Here is a 20,870-nt window from a genome sequence, read left to right as displayed (position 1 = left end):
ATTACAAACAAAAACAACTGGAGAGACTCCACACGGTGACGTTGCGTTTGTAACATCTGTATTATTGAATTATTGATCCATGAACTGAATATTTCACATCTGGAATCGGAGCCCCTCGTGTGCTTCTCCTTAAAGCTGATGTTTGCTGCTTTATTACCAGCAGGCCGCTCTGCTCTCACACCCATCCAGGAAAAGATGAGTCTTCACACCTCCCTCCCTCACCCACCTCCTCCCTTCCTCTCGCTCTGTTTTTTCTCCCCCCCTCCCCTCCTGGTTTTATAGCTCGTCTCCAACACCCAGCTTTTTTTTCCCACTTGTTCTCTCCTCCTCGTCATCCTTCATCTTCAGCTGCTTCTTTTTCTTTCTCACTCTCCCTCCCTCTCTCTGAGGTGCCGATCAATTCACAGTCTCCCTGGGAGGTGTGAGAAAACCCTCCCACACCCTCACCCCTCTGCCATGATCAGTGCCACTGGCCCTCACATGACTCCCCTCACCCAAATCCTTCACCCCTTGATTTTGTCTTTCTGTGGGGGAGAGAGAGGAGTCCATGTGATTCCCCCCGTCCTCCTCTTTACACTCCGAAAGTGTCTGCGACGCCATTAGCACACCTGAAATAATAGCAGTGGTGACAAATGCTGCAGGAAGGGGAGGGCGAGAGACATTGAGAGAGAGAGAGAACGAGAGAGAGAGAGGGAGGTGTGTGTGTGATGGCGTGATGAGCTCTCTGTCTATCCGTGGGGTTAATTCAGCAGCCTTTCAAAGTAAAAGTGGAGCTGCTGACCTGGTGGCCATGTGGCAAAATGTGAAAATTGACTGGCATGCTTTCAGCTCAGCGTTTATTACAGACCTGCTGTGTGTGTGTGTGTGTGTGTGTGTGTGTGTGTGTGTGTGTGTGTGTGTGTGTGTGTGTGTGTGTGTGTGTGTGTGTGTGTGTGTGTGTGTGTGTGCGTTTATAAATCTGTGCATCTAGTTTCACACCCTTCTCACCATATATGAAAGCAGCTGTTCCTCACATATGTATCTATAGGTGTGAGGGCGTCAGCTGTCACATCCCAGCAGCTCTCCTGGTTTCTGTTCAGGTTCAGATCTTCACCGTGAATCTACAAGTTCACATTAATGTAACACCTCCGTCAGCAGCAGGTTCTAGGCTCCAACACACTGAGATGGAGGCTTTAAATCGGCTGTTTAATGCAGTTTAACACAGAGTGAGACAGAGAAAGGAGATGTCCAGTGAAGTTTATCTGATGGTACAAAAACAATTCAGCTTGGGGTCCATTTCTTGTCGTGTTCCAGATGTTGGACACACTCGTTCATCTCTACAGGCTTTTCCAAATGTTTCCAAATGCTCAGATTTAATGTAACATCCTTCAATACGGACACATGGACACACAAGTGGACACACTAGGCTGTGAGTGAATATTTTTTACTGGAATATATATTTGACTTTAAAAAAAAAAACAGATATTCCAATTTTAAAACTAAGATTTTATTGTGAAAACCAAGGCTAGGGTAAAGCTTCCATCTTTTGAGTTAATTGGAGCTCAAGAAAAGCACAAATGTCACTTTCACTTCATTTAATATCAACAGATTCAAACTTATCTTTTAAAAAAGAAAAACACAAACAGACAAACGGCCCTTTTATTGTGTATTTTATTAGCATGTAAGAAGTTTTCTATGATGAACTAAAAACTTTATTACAGATTCAAACTTTCTGCATTTAGTGAAGAAGATACAAACCATGACAGCACACATAAGTTCAACAGTTTTATGACTAACTTTGACTTTCCTGTCTTCTTCATCTGAGCCTCCTCTCCTCCTGCAGTTCCGCACAGCTCCGGTAGGAGGCGCAAATGCTTCAGCATTAAAGTGTGAGAGGCTCAGAAAGCAGCTCAGAGGAACATTTGGGCCAAACTGCAGAATCCAACAGAAGAAAACAACTGATTCAATGGTTTCAAACCCATATTCAGACCCTTTATATTACTGCCATTATACCTGCACACCATGACACACAAGCCACTGTGTTCACCAGAATGTAATGTAATTATACTCTCCAGATATTCATGTCAATTAAATAAAAAACACTTCTTGTTCTTATAATTTGAGACAAACTTCAATAATTTAAACCTTGACTTAATATCATTTTTTTGAACCATAATGTAGAGAATGTAATATTTAATGTTTCCTTATAGCTCATTACACTAACTTTTAAAAGAGAGAAATCATTTGCCGAGCACCTGAACGCACCACGGTGATAATATACCAGTAGATTCATATTTAATTAGATGAGCTGTGTGAGAACTCTGCAACAGGTCTGTCTCTCTATGTCTCTCTCTCTCTCTCTCTCTCTCTGTCTGTCTGTCTGTCTGTCTGTCTGTCTTTCTGTCTCTCTGTCTCTCTGTGACACGAAGCAGAGACAATTTGTGGCCTTTTTTCTTGCAGATCTCGACACGTTTGAGCTGCAAAAAAAAAAGCTTTGACCTCCGTTTGACTCCTCGATGCGAGACACAGATTAATTATTTCTATTTGTTTGACTCACAAACCTGCACGCTTTAAAAAACTATAAAGTTTAATCAAAGGTGTCTTTATTTATCACAGCAACACCTGACCTCAGAACATAAAGCTTTTACATGTCTATGAACTACAAACAGGCTGTAACTGTGTCTGCAGGCCTCCCTGTGTGTTTCTGTCATTTAACATTTTGATATTAATACCTGCTGATTTTATTGAAACGACTCAAAGCATCACTGTCATCACAAAAAAAACAGATTAAACAGAAATGACGGCATTTGACCCCAGTGGTCAGATCTCCTCTCAACTTCATTTAGCTCTTTCTCTCTTTTTCTCTTTTTCTCTTTTTCTCTTTTTCTCTTTTTCTCTTTCTCTCTTTTTCTCTTTCTCTAAAATGCATTGTACACTCCTGTTCACGTCCCACTAAAAACCCACACCAGAGAGGATTCAAACAGCAGCTCCTCCTTTAAATTAAATTAAATTAAATTAAACATCAGTGACATTAATAAGATTTTTTTTTTTTTAAATATTTTAATGTGCTGAAAAAATAAAAAAGTAAAAAACAGAATGAGAAAATGAGAGTTTCTACTCACCAATGAATCATTTCATTTACAAATTCGACGAGTTGATCATTTCATCCAAAATATCTCTCCGTGCGGAAAAGTCTCTCCGGTCCGCCGCCGATGGAGCCTCTCCGGCCGGACTGATGGAGAGGCTCTGATGGTGGTTCTTTATTTTCCCTCCTGTAAACTTGTCCATCATCCTCACTGGGTTTTATTTTATTTGTTACCGCAGAATGTGTGAAGACGACACCATGGCTGCAGGTGATCGATGCCTGGACGGAGAGAGAGGAGAAGAAGAATAAATGAAAAATGAAAAATGAAACATCTCACAGGTTGTCACCTCACAGCAGCACCTTTAGGAGCAAAACCAGCAGATAAATGCAGGAGCATCATCTCTCCGTTTTTATCCCCCTCCATGAAATATATCATAAATACTTTATGCAGACTTTCAGGCAGTTTTACTCTTTTATTAATTAAAAAAAACATTGATATAAATGAAATAAGATTTGCAGCCCTTCATGTCGCAGTGATGTAGAGGAGTAAATCCACACTACGTGGTTCATTTACATCCACACATTACTCAGTGATGTCAGTGCTTTCAGGAGGAGATAACTCGTCCTCCATAAATTAAAGCTCATCAATATTTGAGCAAACTTTTACAACCGCTTGCAAACTGATGAAGAATGCGTCCTGTGACTGAACAGAACCAAACAGAACCAAACAGAACCAAACAGAACCAAACAGAACCAAACAGAACCAAACACTGTCTCCTCTCAGAGCTGCATTTATATTTATTATATTCTGATATCTTTGGATGCATTTAAAGCTAGAAGTTGACAGAAACACAAAGTGTGTGATGTTTTGTTTTTGTGTCTTCTCTTGCAAAAAATAAAAATAAAAATAAATGTGGCCTTAAACCCCCGATCAATCAGCCCGGGATCGATCCTGTGGGGAGCCAATGGAGGGGCTGCGATCCATGAGCCTCTCTGCTATTGGACAGCAGACTGGAGCGACCCATTCTGAGCTGCTGTGGGGGGGAGAGAGAGAGAGAGAGAGAGAGAGAGAGAGAGAGAGAGAGAGAGAGTTATTTACACGTAAAGAAGCTTTAATAAAACACAGTCTGAGGAGTCACAACACACAACACGTCCAAACACGTCCAATACACACATCTCCCTTATTAACTCCTACAAAGTTGCGTTCATTCTTTTTTTTTTTTTTTTAATGCATTTGACACTTATTCAAGCATTTCTAATCTCTTTTTTAAAGTTATTAAATATGATGCTTCCATGCAGACACAGGCTGCAGACTGAGGAGCACCAGAGCTGCTCTGATGGAGCTGCTTATTATAGGGAATCAAATAAAGCTGCATCTTAATGTCTGTTTTAAGCAGTTTATACATTGTTTTTAAGAAATTTGGTTACATAGCCTATTATACCTTTAAATATTAATAGTAGAAATATGTGCCCTGTGACTGTTGTACTATTACATATTATATTATTAGATTCTGCTCCAAACGGAGACCTCGGAGTCCATAACGTACCTGAGTGGGGGGGTGCATGCTCACTTGCAGAGATTCTGGTTCTGCTCGGGTTGATCCGGATCTAAAGACGTCCAGGTGGAGTGTGGAGTCCCTCAGAGCCTGGTCTCCCAGTCCTCCCAGTCCTCCCAGTGTCCTCAGGGTTCCTCCCACTTTACCCCCCCCTCCCCTCCACCCTGACTTGCTGCAGCCCTGCTCGTTGTGTAAGACTCGACCTGCTATGGCCACCACTGCTTCCGGGTTTCTGCAGTCTGGTCCAGATCCTCCGCTCCTCCTCAGCTCAGCACACACATCCCCATTGTACACAACCGGAGCCGGGCGCAGGGTGTTGGGGAGGGGGGGGTGCATGCTGGAAAGCGACCCACACACACACACATACACATTTACACACACACACACACACACTTGGCCATGCATGCACAAACACGCACGGCATCGATCGTGGCTCCTTTAAGAGAAGCCTAAGCCAGAATCATCACCCCACCTCCTCTTGATCTCCTCCAGACGCTTCTGCATAAGAAAATCAAGCCGAGAGCCGAGAGTGATCAAAGGGAGTGAGAGGAGAGAGGCTGCTCGGTGTCCACCGTGAGAGAGCCCCGGTACAGTCCCCGGTACAGTCCCCGGTACAGTCCCCGGTACAGTCCCCGGTACCGTCGAGCCGGAGCTGGTCCAGTGGAGACGCGTCGGACGCATCTTTCATCCGGTACTTTTTCTTTTTTGTGACAAGCGTTGTGACTGACAAGCGGAGCCATGAGAGCCGACACTTTGCTCTGAGGTGTTTTGTTTTTCACCCTGGTATATTTGTTTTTGGGAGAGGAGAAGAAGGAGGAGAAGGAGGAGAAGGAGGAGAAGGAGGAGAAGGAGAAGCCCGGCGCAGAGGACCTATTCACCGCGCCGGAGCTGTCTGGAGAACCACGGAGACACAACCGGGACTCTGGAGCAGAACCGTCCTCCCCCTCCTCGTTTATTTGGATTTTCTTTCTTCACTTCGTCTCCACTCTGGCCTCAGAGGGGATTAATCTCATCTGAACGGACGACCAGGGAGTGAGGAGGGTTATTATGGCGCAACGGGTACGTAGGACGATCCTAAACCAAGCTTTAACAAAAAACAAAAAAAGAAAAGTTTCTCCAAAGTGCGTCGTCCCTGAACGCACTGCTGCTGTAACGTGGCTCAACGACACACACACCCGGGTACAGGACGCACACACTGTCGGGGAAAGTTTTCTGTCGTCGTCCCTGACACATGGAGACACAGTTCTTTCTTTTTTTTGCTTTTTCTTTTCTTGGCGTCTTTTCTTTGGCACGGTTTTACGCACGGTTTTTACGCACGAGCCGAGCTCTCCACAAAGCGAGCCAGATGATCAGATCTCACATCGACTGTGTTTCCAGATTAGTTCTGACAGGGTTAGTTACTGGGACAGTTACTGGGACAGTTACTGGGAGAGAAGAAGGGGAGAAGAAGGGAGAGGGGGAGAAGGAGGACATAGAGGCCAAAACACAAAGCACATTTCTGCTGTTTTACACCTAAACTCACTTCACCAAACGTCCCACAGCCCGTGATATTAACACAAAGTGGGTTATTTAGTCAGTAATGAGCCGACGACTCTCTGGTCCAGACACCGGGACCCTCACGAGGTGTCCGGACTCTCTGGACACGTTGGCTCGGCTCGGCTCGGCTCAGTTTGCGCCTCTTTTTAGGGTCCAAATGCTAAAATGAGTTTTAAGTGATAGTTCCTTTTCACTCACTATCAATAATTCAGGATCAGTTAAAGAAACAAACATCCAATAAAGCTTTTATTCAGCTTTAACACAGCAGACACATTATTACACTGCGGACCGACTGAAGACTAAAGTTTTGTTGTCCAGTTCTTGTTAAACATCTGAAAACACATAAACATGATCACAGAGAGCCTGATGGGTAATAACGACATGCTGCACAATTATGAGCCTTTTAAAATGAGTGAAACACTGCAATTAACAAGTTTAAGACATTGTTCACAGTGAAAACAGCTTTATGACAATAATAGTAATAATTATAATAAAAGCCACTGAGCCATGTAGCTTTCACTTTTTCTACTTGCAGTATTTTTATTTATATATATTTATATATATTGAATAATTCATTTATATTTGAGCTCATGTGTTCACTGTGAATAAGTTGAAAACAAAACTAGTTTTCTCTTTAGAATAAACGCAGCAGTTTGTTTTTCCCCATTAAACAATCTTCAATCTTCACTTTTCAAACCTGTTTTCTTGTTAAAGTAAAGTAATATAATAATATAATAACCAGTGTGGAGGATTTATTCCTCTTGTGTTGCATGAATCACGAGGCTCAGTGTGTTGAAAAGAAAAGCTGGACTTCTCTTTGAATGGAGAGAAAAGAAATGTTGAAACAATGTCGACTTGTTTTTGGAAATTCATGCAACTATTTCTTTCCTTTTTTCCTCACTTCTGCTCCTTGAAATGACTTTTTAAAAACATATTCCTGACTTTTTTTTACAGTTTTTACAAAGCAAACTTCTGCTCATATTCTCTGTGCATGGAAATTCATGCAACTATTTCTCCCTGTTGACAGATTTTTTTCTTTTTCTCCTCACTTCTGCTCCTTGAAATGACTTTTTAAAAAGTCTTTTTACAGTTTTTACTGCTAAACTTCTGCTCATATTCTCTGTGCATGTTCTTTATCCTCTGTGGACCCTTTGCTGTGTGTAGTACGAGGACCTGCCCCACTACGGGATGGACGGGGTGGGCATCCCGACCACCATGTACGGAGACCCGCACGGAGCTCGCTCCATGCAGGCGGTGCACCTCAACCACGGGCCCCAGCTGCACTCCCACCAGTACCCCCACACCGCCCACACCAACACCATGCCTCCCAGTATGGGCTCCTCCGTCAACGACGCTCTCAAGAGGGACAAGGACGCAATATACGGGTAGGTGCTGGTCCTCATGCCGGGCAGGAGAGCACCAGGCCGGGGAGGAGGGAGCAGAATGGCTGCTTCCTTTAAGAATTGTGTTTTTTTTTGTTATATTCTGCTGGTGAACAAATACTAGAAGGGTGGAGATAAATATATTTATTTATGGAGTTTATCTGACAAATGTCCTGCTGTTTAATTCACTTGAAAAAAAAAAAAGTATGATAAAATACTATAATTATGAAACCACTTTAATAAGAGCTGCTGATATTTTTTTGTTTGCATTTAACTTGATTAATTCATTTTTTTTAAGTTTATAATAATAATAATAATAATGAATTTTATTTGTAATGCACTTTATATTGAGCAAACAATCTCAAAGTGCTACATAAGATTAAGTTTAATCAATTATGAGCAAGATGACTCTCTTTTAAGCATTTTAATAATTGTGTTTAATGTGCCAGCAAAATTGAGAAATACATATATATATCATGTTTAAAGGGAATCCTACACATGCATATGGTTTATTAATTTACAGCAGTTAATTAAAACAAAAAAATAAATCCTATGCATGCTGTGTTAACGCCGTGCAACAGTTTCTCCAGTCTGAAACCAGACTGACACAACTTGCACCACATAAACCAGTCTTTACATATTTACCTCCAACAATAAATAATAAACTAAATGTGTGCAGCCTCAGAGGCCACACACACACACACACACACACACACACACACACACACACACACACACACACACACACACACACACACACACACACACACACACAACACACACACACCAAAGGGAGACCTGTGCAGGGATTGTTTGACTGACTCTAAAGCTTTTATGCTATTAGGCCTCCTAGATTTAATCACAGGAGTCTGCCGCTGTTTGCAGCCTTTCTCCTGCATAATATAACATAATATATAATATAATATAATATATAATATAATATAATATAATATCATAGCAGGAGCTGGTCCCCATGGCTGGATAAACCTAAACCCAGTGCTCTTGACCCTGTGCTGTTCTCTCTGGTGACATTTGCTGTGTGTGTGTGTGTGTGTGTGTGTGTGTGTGTGTGTGTGTGTGTGTGTGTGTGTGTGTGTGTGTGTGTGTGTGTGTGTGTGTGTGTGTTCCCAGGCACCCCCTGTTCCCTCTGCTTGCACTGATTTTTGAGAAATGTGAATTAGCGACCTGCACCCCCAGAGAGCCCGGGGTGGCCGGAGGAGACGTCTGCTCGTCGGAGTCCTTCAACGAGGACATAGCCGTGTTTGCAAAGCAGGTCAGCAAAGTTTATTTTTTGTTTTTTGTTGTTTGTTTTAAAGGCATAAAGGCATGCATGCACGGGCCTGTCGAGGTGAGCAGCTTAGTGCGTAAAGTTGAGAGAAAAATAAGATAAAACAAATTTAAAACAAATGTTTAATTTCATGTAGTGTGTTGTAATGTAATGTAATGTAATGTAGTGTAATGTAATGTAGTGTAATGTGTTGTAATGTGTTAGAATTAAGACACGTTTTGTCACTACTTGAATGTTTTGTTTAAATGATGTAAAACTTTATTCATACTCGTGAATATGTGAATAAAATGTGTTTATTTCTTTTTAGATTCGTGCAGAAAAACCTTTATTTTCATCGAATCCAGAGTTGGATAATCTGGTAAGAAACATTTTATTTATATATATATATATTAAATATGACAAATGACTGTTCCTGCTGTGTGTGTGTTGTTTGCATGTTTGTGTACATGTGTGAGTCAGAGAGCCACGTGGTGCAGGATTGTTGGAGGTGAGGTTCCTGTGTTGGGGTTCTGTTTGGTGGAACCCGGTTCTCTCTCCACTGGTTCTCCTCACAGATCTCTGGCTCTTACTGCAGCCTCCTCCTGCACGTCTGCTCTCCATATTAATAACGTCCCTGGTTTAATATGCAGTCCCACATAAAATCCATTCCCATGAATATTTTCTCCTTGTATTGAGAAAAACGTGCCTGTTTAATATCAAGATATGTGAAGCAAGATTTTTATTGTTATTTTAATTTTTCAGATGATTCAAGCCATTCAAGTTTTACGATTTCATCTTCTGGAGCTGGAGAAGGTAATATTCTAATATTCTAATATTCTAATATTCTAATATTCTTCTCCTGGACATTTTCTGTGACACTTTTTTTAAAACCTATGTGCTGTGTTTGCAACCAAAAAAAGAGTATTTTTTTCTGGTTATAATTAGCTTCTCCTCCGCGTTTAATCTCGACGCAAGCTGTTACAACTGGAACGAGACATCTCTGTGGCCCCAAAACTCTCTCATGAAGTTTAATGCTGGCAGAAAAACGCACGCAAGGTTGAAACACATATAGGAGAAGTTTTTGGGCTCTTTGCAGGGCAGAAAGGCCCCGGAGCCATCTGTGGAGAGGAGAGCAGCAGTGATGTAAAGCTCCGAGTTGTCTCCGACTACAGGAGCCCGAAGAGTCTCCTTTAACCTCACACCGAGCAAGTGTTTTAGCTTTTAAAACAGAATAAGAGGCTGTGAACTGATCACATCTGAGTGATAATTCACTTTAAGCTGCTTTGTAGTGTTGTGATGTGACATTAACTGTAATAATGTAATAATGTAATAATGGACGGAATTAAACAGTTTACCTTAAATGTCAGTCATGCGGGTCAGACTCCTGTAATGGCCGGTATACCCGGGGCACCGACGCTGGATTTAACGGTGTTGAACTGGAGCCTCTTGTCTCTGTCAATTTACAAAGATATCTCTATTTAGAGAGGAGGGAGACTACGAAACAAAGAAAAAGTTAAGATATATATATATATATATATATATATATATATATATATATACACAGACACAGACTGTTTACTGCTTTAAGTATACTCAAGTCTTTTTATATTGTGTATGCACTGCATACATTGCAAACGATGTATAGATCCTCAATATATATATATATATATATATATATATCTTATTTTCATTGTTTCGTATATGAGATGATATCTTTGTAAATTAAATTTGTAAAGAAATAAAATAAAGAAATATGTATATATCTTTTTTTCTTTGTTTCGTAGTCTCCTCCTCTCTAAATAGAGATATCTTTGTAAATTGAAATTTGTAAATATATATATATATATATATATATATATATATATATATATATATATATATATATATTTTGAGGATCTCCACTTTTTTTTATTTTTTGAATATCACAGCAAAAGGTGAAGATGGCAAAATAAATAAATAAAACTAGAGTTTGTTTGAACATATTTACACTCATGACTGATCACAGAGCCAAAGCGACCACGTGTTGCCAGAGATCAGTCAGGCTTCACGTGAACTCAGAGAGTTTAGATGCAACAACTGGGCTGTGATCCTTTTGCATGTCAAAGGCTGTCATTTATATGTGTGTGTGTGTGTGTGTGTGTGTGTGTGTGTGTGTGTGTGTGTGTGTGTGTGTGTGTGTGTGTGTGTGTGTGTGTGTGTGTGTTGCACATGGCACTGATGTGTGTGATGATGATGTCCTCTCTCTCTCTCTCTCTCTCTCTCTCCCTGAAGGTCCACGAGCTGTGTGATAATTTCTGTCACCGGTACATCAGCTGCTTGAAAGGCAAGATGCCCATCGACCTGGTGATAGACGACCGAGAGGGCGGCTCCAAGTCCGACAGCGAGGAGATCACGAGGTCATCGGTGGCCCTTGATCAGGTACACCTCTCTCTCTCTCTCTCTCTCTCTCTCTCTCTCTCTCTCTCTATTCATCTATTCTGGGTCACTCCTCCGCCTCGCTGCTATTTGCATATGATTAAGGGCCGTTTTACATTCCATCCATCGGAATGAAAAAAAAAAAAAAAAATGATAATTCTGAATAACGGTGCCATTATTGGCCCATTAAAGACTTGAACCCGGAACCGACCCGGGGAGATGAGCTCTGGGGGAGAGAGAGACACAGACCTGACCTGCTCCATGTCCATTTTCATTTAGAGCCTCTCTCCCTGCTCTCTCCCCGGCTCTGTGCCACTGAAAGGCGGCTCCTCTGTGGCTGACTGTGCGGGGCTGCAGACTGTGCTGCGGGGGCTGCAGACTGTGCGGGGCTGCAGACTGTGCGGGGCTGCAGACTGTGCGGGGCTGCAGACTGTGCGGGGCTGCAGACTGTGCGGGGCTGCAGACTGTGCGGGGCTGCAGACTGTGCGGGGCTGCAGACTGTGCGGGGCTGCAGACTGCAGACTGTGCGGGGCTGTGCGGGGCTGCAGACTGCGGGGTTTTTCTCCACAGTGGAGTTCACGGTTCATTACGCGTCGTGTCAGTGTTTTTCCTCAGACATGAGTGCACATTGCTTATCGACCCCCCCCCCCCTCTCTCTGTTCTCCCTTCCCTGCTCCTCCCAGAGAGGAGCATCAGCAGCGGGTATTAAAGGTAGATCAGGGAGTGTTTCCCCCCTTTGTGCCGATATGAAGAGATAACCACGGCCTTCATTATGTGCTCCACTGGCTGCTGGCACTCCGGGGACACTGCAGTGGCACAGGCATGACCCTAATGGTCCACATGCACTGCCGTTAAAGAATGATAACAGCAAAACCATGATTAGAATTATGCAAATCTGGATTTTTTTATTTTTTTTTTGTCGGCCATTAATAGACTGTGAGACCAATAAGTTAAAGTGTCCCAGAGTTTAAAGGCACATTGGGGGGGGGGGGAATCAAGTGGCCAAATTAAAGGGATTAGTTGGATAGTCCGACATAAAAAGTAATGAAGCGATTAGGCTAAATAATTTAAATCCGTGGACTTCCATATGGCTGACTGGCCGGTCTGAGTGCAGGGAGAGGCAGCCTGGCTTTATGTTCCGCGCTGAATGGCAGCACTGGGAGGACTGGGGCCCTACTGGGAAACCCCCCGTCCTCCTCCACCCTGCACTCCTCCAGCCCTTATGTCTGATTATGGAAATGAGAAAGATCACCCGGAAGATTATACTTCATTTAATCCAGGAGCAGAATTAAATAACACAGACGGCCACTTGTGCGTTTAAGTGTCTCTTTTGAACGGCTCCTTGTATCCTCTCAGGGATTCAGTTGTCTTTTCTCCTCTTTATTATAGATAGGTCAGGACACGGAATGAAGCCTTATGGTATATGGAAATAGGGAGCGTGTTAAAACCCTTGGGTCTCCAGGTATATGAAGGAAATGATGTTGTGCTCCAGGCGCTGATGCAGGTCTTTAATTGACTGTAAGATGAAGACGTGGCCTATTTTTTAATAAAGCCACGGTCCCTTATGCTGCCAAACCAGGGCCAAAACCACACAAGGTTGTGTTTACGCTGATATGACAGAATAAATGACCTACAGGCGTAGTTTGTGTTACAACTTTTTGACAGATGTGTAGAATGAGGGTCTGCTGTGGAGGAGAGAGAGGAGAGAGAGGAGAGAGAGGAGAGAGCGTCCACAGCAGGCTGTGTGTAAACGGGCATATCCAAACAGGCAGAGGCCGCATGCCTCTCTCAGCTGAACACATTAATGGGCAGCTCTCTTCATAACTTAACTCGCCCCCTGAATATATATAGTTTTGGGTTTTTGTGGGCTATTTCTGTGTGACATCTTATCTGCGGTTGTTAGGCAGTGACATCCTTAACGAATTTGCGTTTGTGTGTGCATTATCTCTTTCCATATGTATTTTTAATATATGCCCTCGGGCATCTAAAGTTGAAGTGGACTGGAAATAAAAAGAGAATTTGCACAAAAGAACAATGTTAACAAGACGGAGAAAGCAGGCTCATTTATTCATAAACCAATTTATTCCAGTGAGGCGACTGTAGCAGAGGAGAGAGGGAGGAGGAAAAAAATCACTTTGAATTTATTAAACTCAACAATCCAACAACGCTGACTCTCTTTGCTGCATTATGCACCCTTGCGTCACATAACAGCCGGAATATTCTTTACATGTCTTTACGTTTGCTTTGTTAGCCGGGCGAGTATACGGAGGCCCCCCCCCTCTAAGAAGAAAAGCACAGCATAGCTGAGAGGTGAAAAAGTCACAGAGGCTCTGTGCCGGCTTGTGAATGCGGCCCAGCCAGTTTGGGCTCACCCTCCTGTGTGTTTGTGTGTGTGTGTGTGTGTGTGTGTGTGTGTGTGTGTGTGTGTGTGTGTGTGTGTGTGTGTGTGTGTGTGTGTGTGTGTGTGTGTGTGTGTGTGTGTGTGTGTGTGTGTGTGTGTGTGTGGTGTATGGGTGTGTGTTTGAGCTGTGTGCATGTATCTGTCTACAAGTGTATGCATATGTATGTGTGTGTGTGTGTGTGTGTGTGTGTGTGTGTGTGTGTGTGTGTGTGTGTGTGTGTGTGTGTGTGTGTGTGTTGTGTGTGTGTGTGTGTGTGTGTGTGTGTTCAGACCGGCCTGATAAATGCAGCACCCCCCTCAGGTGCTATGTGAGTGGAGTGACTGGTTAGCACCAGTTGGACTTATTTTAACCCTTTCCCTGCCGGCTCCCCGGAGAGCTTCCCACCACCTTTCCCTCGTTTCCCTCCAGCACAGACTCGTGGAAGTTGGTGAAATAGTCACAAAATGTTCTGTATTTGTTTCCTGTCCAGAGAAAGAAATTGTCTTGTCGCTTAGCAGGAAAATAATGCAACTGGAACGTCAATAAGGAGCGTTAATCGTGGTGGAGACACAAATCAAATGCATCCATGTGACGAAGCAACAGTCTGAGCAAGTGACGTACTTTAGGATATTCATAAAAGGTGACTAAGGGCAGATGGCCTGAACCTAAACCCAACCATTATGTTTCTCCTTAACTTGTGGTTAAAAAGTGGTTTTGTTGCCCAAACCAAAAACAACCAAAAAAAGGCATAATTCGTGCCACTGAACACAAAAGCAATAGTTTTTATTTTTTGACTATTTCACATCCATGAGACTGTGTTGCATGTTTCTTCACCTGAGCGGCTTGTTTCCAGTTGCCTCCATTGGACGCACACACACATCAATTTGCTAATGAACTCCACAGGCCCGTCTCTCTCCGCTGTAGAGCAGAACACTGCTAATGGTGCTGAGGACTCACTCCGAGTCTCAAGAGCTCCTCCACTTGATTGAGCCGTGCAGGCTGAAGTGGGGCTGGAAATAATTGAAATTTTCCCTGAATAAAATTATTCTTCGCCCGCCTTTGTTTGTGGACGTGAGAGTCTTAAATGAGGAGCTGATCCGTAGAGTTCACTTAGTGAAGAGGTGTTGTTATGTCGTGACACTAAAAAGTCAAATCTCCACGTTTTGCATTTATCTTCCGTCCTGCACAATCTCTCCTGAACAAACCCGCGGCCTTGTTTCAGCTCAGTGTTGTTGTCACCGTGTAAGAATTCACTCTTGATAGCCGCTATCGCCGTATCTTTACTCCCCCGCCCCCCCACACTAACAATTGGCGCTGTGATGCCATACAAGTGCTGGTTTCCAGGTCAGCCGTGACCCAGCAGTGTTAGTTTTAGGTAACTCTATGGCGGTCAAAGAGTGACCCCCCTCCCTCCTCCTCCCTCCTCCTCCCACTCTCCTCTCCGAACTCAATGGAAACCCTGACCGCCGGGGGTCAGCCACTATTTTTCCTAATCAGTGCTATCGCTAATCTATCCGCCTCTCGTTGAAGTATGTATCGAGTTACAGGCCTCTCTCTCTCTCTCTCTCTCTCTCTCTCTCTCTCTACAGCGGCACGCTGCTGATCGCAACACAAACTTTTGAATCGTCGTGCCGATTGTTGGTAATAGCAGCTTTTGTGGTTGAATAGAGGAGAGGTTTTGACCCCCTCTTTCTCCTCCGCACCCCCTCCTCTCTCTCCTCCCCCTGAACTCCCCCTTTTTTCCTTTTTTCCATCGGGGAGTGAATGCAGGGCGGCTGTTCAGGATTCAACAAGTGATACAAAGAGGCCGAACCACGTGACTTGTGTGTTTCTTAGCCTCTTCATTATTGTGGCGGAATAGCAAGTAGGGTCGATTGTGATTAAGCAAATCAAGGCCGGGGGTGACTTCAAAGAACGACAGCGTCAGCAGCTTCTTTTATACGCTTCTAAAACTTTTTGTTGTTTTTCATTAGTTCATTTCCGGGAACTCGATGTTAAAAACGATTCTCCCACAAAATCCCAACTGCAAATAAAGTTGCTGGCTTGCGTCTCGTGTTACTTATGATGGGCGGCCATGTCCGTCCCCGAGGCCTGCTGTGGTTTCTTTGGCTAAGTAAACAATAACCTGGCTTAACACATGTGTACTTAGCTAATGGAAAGTTCCTCTCCCCCCCCCACCCCTTTAACCCCCTGTGAGCCCCTGACAATGGCCACCATCACAAACAGCCCGTCTCCAAGGGATCCCGGCGAGAACGTCCCCGGCGCGGCGGCTGCACGTTCGAGCTAAGCTAGGCTAACGCTGTAAACCCGCAGCAATAACATGTCATTAAGAAATTACACCCCGCCTTTTTTTTTTTTTTTTTTTATTCACAGCTGGATATAAAAGGGAAATATGCTTTGAGAGCACTCCAGCTGATGTTTGTGTTACGACTCCAGCTCACGGAGGGTAAACAAGCAGCGAGAGCTGAAGTGGAGGAGGCCGCAGAGAAAAGAAAAATCACTTTGTCAGTTTTCCGTGAGTGTCGTCTAAACGGACTTTGAAAGCCCGGGTAATTATCTCAAACGTGTAATTATCTGCGCTCGTCTCGATGAGGTTAACCCGGCAGTTTAAAGAGCCGATTGAAGGAGTACCTGACGGCTATTCAACGTAGCATACTTAACTTACTCAAGAGACCAAATCCAGTTTTCCTCCCTCACCCCCTTCAGCAATTATAAGGTTATTCCTCCTTTCTTTGTCTATTGTGGAGAGTTTGGGGAGGAAGGGGGAGTGCAGAACAGAATGGGAGGGGAGGGGGGTCTTTTGCTCTCTCACTCCCTTTTTTTTTTTGCACCATGCATACTATTATCAGCCCCTCTTTTTTCTGAAGCACAAATATTGCAGCGAAGGGGAGGAGGAGGAGGAGGAGGAGGAGGAGGAGGAGGAGGAGGAGAGAGAGCGGACGTAGTTGCCTGGCCGGTTATCAGAGAGGCAGATCCTGCTTTATCTAGTCACAGGGCAAAGCAAAGTAAACAAGAGCTTTTACAATAGCTGGCCTTTCAGCCCCCCCACCCACCCCCCCACCCACCTCCACCAGCTGAGTGGTAGAATGTGTCCGGGGCTGCAACACATGGCATTCTAGCACATTTCCAACTTGAGGAAGCGGTGCTGCCCTCAAAAAGGTCAAAAACGGTGTTAAAGAAAAACAACCGCTAGAGAACACATGCACCGAAGCATTCTGGGGGATGGAGTAGCCGGACTTGTCATCTTTGATTCAGATGTACCACCACTGAAGAATGTATGTGTGTGTGTGTGTGTGTGTGTGTGTGTGTGTGTGTGGTGGGGTGTGTGTTATTCGGATATTTATGTCTGCGCCGCTAAGTATGCACATACGATTATTCCTGCACGCTCACTGGCACGGAGTGAGAAGTAAATATCCATATCATCACAAAAGATATCTCAGAGTGAGGATAGAGGGGTGAGGATAGAGGGGTGAGGATAGAGGGGTGAGGCTGAGGGTGAGGGGGGGGGGGGATGCAAAGCACAACAACCTTAACCATTTTCTTTATTATTGCAAATGAATTGGCAAGGCAACATTTCTTGCATGAGCGCTTGTATGATATGGGGCCTGGCACAGCGAGAGAGGGAAGCCTCCCCCTTCCTCCCCCCCGCCCTCCTCGCATCTTAGACTCCGCACAATGAGAATGCATTGGATTGGAATGCATCACCGATCATAGCGGAATCAGAATTTCCAGCAAGGAAAATCTTTTCATGGCGAATTAGGGTGGTGGAAGGAAGGAAAAAAAAAAATGGTAATGAAAAAAAATAAAAAAATAGGTATGCACGGCTCACAAGCAAGGGTTCCCTCGGCTTTAACGCGGCAGATTTAAGAACTTTAGCTAAAGCTAAGGCAGAATAGAATGTGGAAAATTGAATTTACTAAACAATTAAGCATTGAGCTAATCTTCATCCCGCACAGGAGAGAGCGAGGGAGAGTTAAAGAGAGAGAGAGAGAGAGAGACCATGGCGGCTCATTAAGGGGACATAGAATAAACCAAGCGTGCAGACAGACAGCTCTCCTCCAGCTTTCTCTTCATGCATCTCTTCATCTCTTAAACAACACGTCGGTGCAGCTGGACCTCAATGTTGTCTTGTTGGCAAAGGGTGTGTGTGTGCATTTGTGTGTGTGAACAAGGTGTGTGTGGCACTGCGGTGTGTTTGCATAAGGTAGATAAAAGGTATTTATTAGTCTGCACAAGCTAAAAAGTGTTTTGTTTTGTGTGTGTGTGTGTGTGTGTGTGTGTGTGTGTGTGTGTGTGTGTGTGTGTGTGTGTGTGTGTGTGTGTGTGTGTGTGTGTGTGTGTGTGTGTGTGTGTGTGTGTGTGTGCAGACTGTGGGACCTGTGTGTACTGGCATGTATGTATGTGTGTGTGTTGTGTGATCTCAGCCGTGTGTGTGTGTGTGTGTGTGTGTGTGTGTGTGTGTGTGTGTGTGTTAATTGAGTGTCAGATCAGAGCCGGGGCCCCGTTCCGTCCAAGAGGCGGCCTGTGATTATAAATAAACTCCCCCGTCCCCGCGGAGATGCCACCAGGCCCCGGCCCCGGCGCCGCCCCCTTTCCCATGGGGCCCTCAGCGGCCACCTCCCAGCAGGCAAAACGCTCTTTTGTTCAATTACAGCTAATGCAGTAGTTTGCCATTTCCCCCTGCACTTTCTAATTATATTTCCAAGTGGAATTTGTTACAGAATTAAACACAAAAAGAAAAATGAAAAAAAAAACACATATTATTTTTTATTTTAGTGAGTGGAGGCTCTCGGGGGTTTTTGAAATACTCGTTCGACTTCCCCCCGGGGTTCTGTACTATTCTTTCTTTTCTTTTTCACAGAGCTCTGAATAAACAAGTCGGGCTCATTTTTTTTAAAAAGCTGCACTTTTTTTTTTGGAGGAGCTGGCAGAAGCCGGAGTTAACTGTGTGCGTGCTGAGCATGTGTTCTGGATTACCTCACTTCTGATGTTCTGTGGAGTCACTCGGTCATGCACGGGTGTTTCATTTTTCAATGCTCTACGGTCGGCAATAAAGAATTTGGAAGAAAAAAAAGGAAAAAATGCTCCCTTTGGTATCTTATTTATAATCAACCTTTATCTTTGTCTTTGTGCAGTGACTTTCTTCTTTACTGCAAAGCCTCAGAGCCTTAATTTGGAAAACAACGATTATATCATCCATGTAAGCACTGGATTATAATTTCATAGCCCAGGAACTTCAAACGGGCCCCAAATGTGTTGAATTTACTGACTTGTATGTTCTTTGTTCTGCTATTTCACTCCTTCTACATTTAGTTTAAAACAAACCCCGTGTCTTGAATTTTTTAGTAATAACTCCTCACAGAGTCAGTTGTGCTCGTAGTAGAGCTCAATTGAAACCAGTTGCTCCCCAGTGTGCTTTCTCTCTCCTCCTCCATCTGGGTTTCTATCACTCATTTCGTCACGTAGGCCTTAAAAGCGCGACACAAACGGCACGCTGCCCCTCTTCATATCAGCTTCATTTGATTTGGCAGAGCAGAGACGGGCTCACGCGGGACGTGTGTGTGTGTGTGTGTGTGTGTGTGTGTGTGTGTGTGTGTGTGTGTGTGTGTGTGTGTGTGTGTGTGTGTGTGTGTTTGCTTGTGAAAGCACTAGCTGCATGTGATTTCTCTTTTCCTCTGCTGTCCTCGGTGTTAATGTTGCTCTTCAGAGGCACTGAGAGATAAGAGGTAACATCTGGTTAAGTTTCAGTAACATTCAGAGGCTTCGTGTGGTGCTCAACAAGAGTGTGTGTGTGCGTGTGTGTGTGTGTGTGTGTGTGTGTGTGTGTGTGTGAGGGAACTGTGTGTGTGTTTGTATGTGACGCTTGCTTACCTGTGTGTGTGTGTGTGTGTTTGTGTCTGGAACATTTGTTTTTGTGCAGCTGACACTCATCTGGCCCTGCAAGTGTCCTTTACACACACACACACACACACACACACACACACACACACACACACACACACACACACACACACACACACACACACACACACACACACCTCTTATTATATACAACCCCAGGTCTCCAGAGCCTCTTTTGTCTAGTCAGCTGCTCGTGTTCATCTGCTCATTTTTCTTGAGCTCCTCTTCGTCTGTTCCGTTTGTCTCCATAAAGTTTTGACTTCTTTCGGTCGTGCGGTATTTTTTTGTTTGAGAAAAATCTTGTGGAGGGGAAAACTTCAGCTTATTTGGTTATGTCTCGGGTTCTTGGCTCTGCCTCTCGAAATGAAATTTAAATCTGCATTAGTGGGATTGGTCATCCATTTTTTTGTTTAATTTCTGGACAAAACAGGATTTATATTTATATAGCAATACTCTGAGTTATTTACCTCTCTCTCTCTCTCTCTCTCTCTCTCTCTCTCTCTGGTCTGCTCGGCAGCGATGACATCACTCCCTGGCGCTCGCCGCAGCCTATCTTAAGTTGTAGCTGTTTTGTATTTTCATCTGCTAGTAGTTTGAGCCAAATGGAGGCGGCCGTGGATTGCATGCCTCAGAAAGCTGGGAACTAATACAGCATGTTTCGCTTCTCGTCCGGGCCTTTTCTCTCCTCATCGAGCTCCCATAATCCCACTCCCTCTACGGTGTCGAGGGGGTGCTGAGAGTTGGCATTATGTTTGCCTTTTTTATTATGTATTTATACGTGTAATGTGCAGTATATGTAGACAGAAGATAATAAAAACAGATACAAACTTGACAAAATATTCACAGATCTCTTCGTCCTCTTTCTCTCTCTCTCTCTGTACGACAGACGTCCTGGAACAGAGATCACGATGACACGGCGTCCACGCGCTCCGGAGGAACGCCGGGACCGTCCAGCGGCGGACACACATCACACAGCGGAGACAACAGCAGCGAACAGGGTAAGAGACTCTCTCATTAATGAGTTAGGGACAGTGGATTACATGTAGACCAAAGTGCTGAGTGTGTTAAATCTGCTACTTGATGTCATAAACGTCAAGTTCATGAGTTCAGGAGAGGATTGACCGGCTTATTCAGGAAGTGTTAGTCACTCACAGAGAGGTCAGAGGTCACGGTCAGCTATATAAGAGCTCTTCTGGACCTGGATGGCTTTGGTTGTCTTGTTCAGGGACATGCAGAGCAGACGTGTGGTAGATCCCTCCAGTCTAGAGCGGCTTTACGTCTGAGTGTGTTGGGTTGTGTTTGTGACCAGACTACACAGTTTAAATGAAAGTACTTGGTTTGAGAGAGCTCCCTACCAGGTGTCTTCTT

The 20,870-nt window shown here is 44.0% G+C and overlaps 1 protein-coding gene and 1 long non-coding RNA gene across 3 annotated transcripts in view; one reads left to right on the top strand and one right to left on the bottom strand.

The window, feature by feature from the left end:
• Window positions 1-1,638: 1,638 nt before the first annotated feature.
• On the bottom strand, window positions 1,639-4,750 carry LOC129092005 (uncharacterized). 2 transcript variants are annotated; one of them, XR_008531250.1, is made up of 3 exons: window positions 4,612-4,750; window positions 3,102-4,098; window positions 1,639-1,911 (listed from the first exon to the last, which is right to left on the bottom strand). It is a non-coding gene; the product is annotated as an uncharacterized LOC129092005 (long non-coding RNA). The 2 variants fall into 2 exon arrangements; XR_008531251.1 differs by having other exon boundaries at window positions 3,102-4,095.
• Window positions 4,751-4,820: 70 nt separating this feature from the next.
• LOC129092004 (homeobox protein Meis1-like) overlaps window positions 4,821-20,870 on the top strand; it is an 84,210-nt gene continuing 68,160 nt past the window's right edge. Inside the window, 8 exon segments of the mRNA XM_054599747.1 lie at window positions 4,821-5,311; window positions 5,428-5,679; window positions 7,321-7,541; window positions 8,670-8,811; window positions 9,134-9,184; window positions 9,568-9,618; window positions 11,077-11,223; window positions 20,389-20,500. Of these exon segments, the coding sequence (XP_054455722.1) occupies window positions 5,668-5,679; window positions 7,321-7,541; window positions 8,670-8,811; window positions 9,134-9,184; window positions 9,568-9,618; window positions 11,077-11,223; window positions 20,389-20,500 (736 nt within the window). The 5' untranslated portion in view covers window positions 4,821-5,311; window positions 5,428-5,667.

Source organism: Anoplopoma fimbria, chromosome 6 (assembly GCF_027596085.1).
Source record: "Anoplopoma fimbria isolate UVic2021 breed Golden Eagle Sablefish chromosome 6, Afim_UVic_2022, whole genome shotgun sequence".
In the NCBI taxonomy this organism is placed as follows: Eukaryota; Metazoa; Chordata; class Actinopteri; order Perciformes; family Anoplopomatidae; genus Anoplopoma; species Anoplopoma fimbria.
Note: the sequence above shows the minus strand (reverse complement) of the source record. Positions and strands in the feature narration are given on the sequence as shown.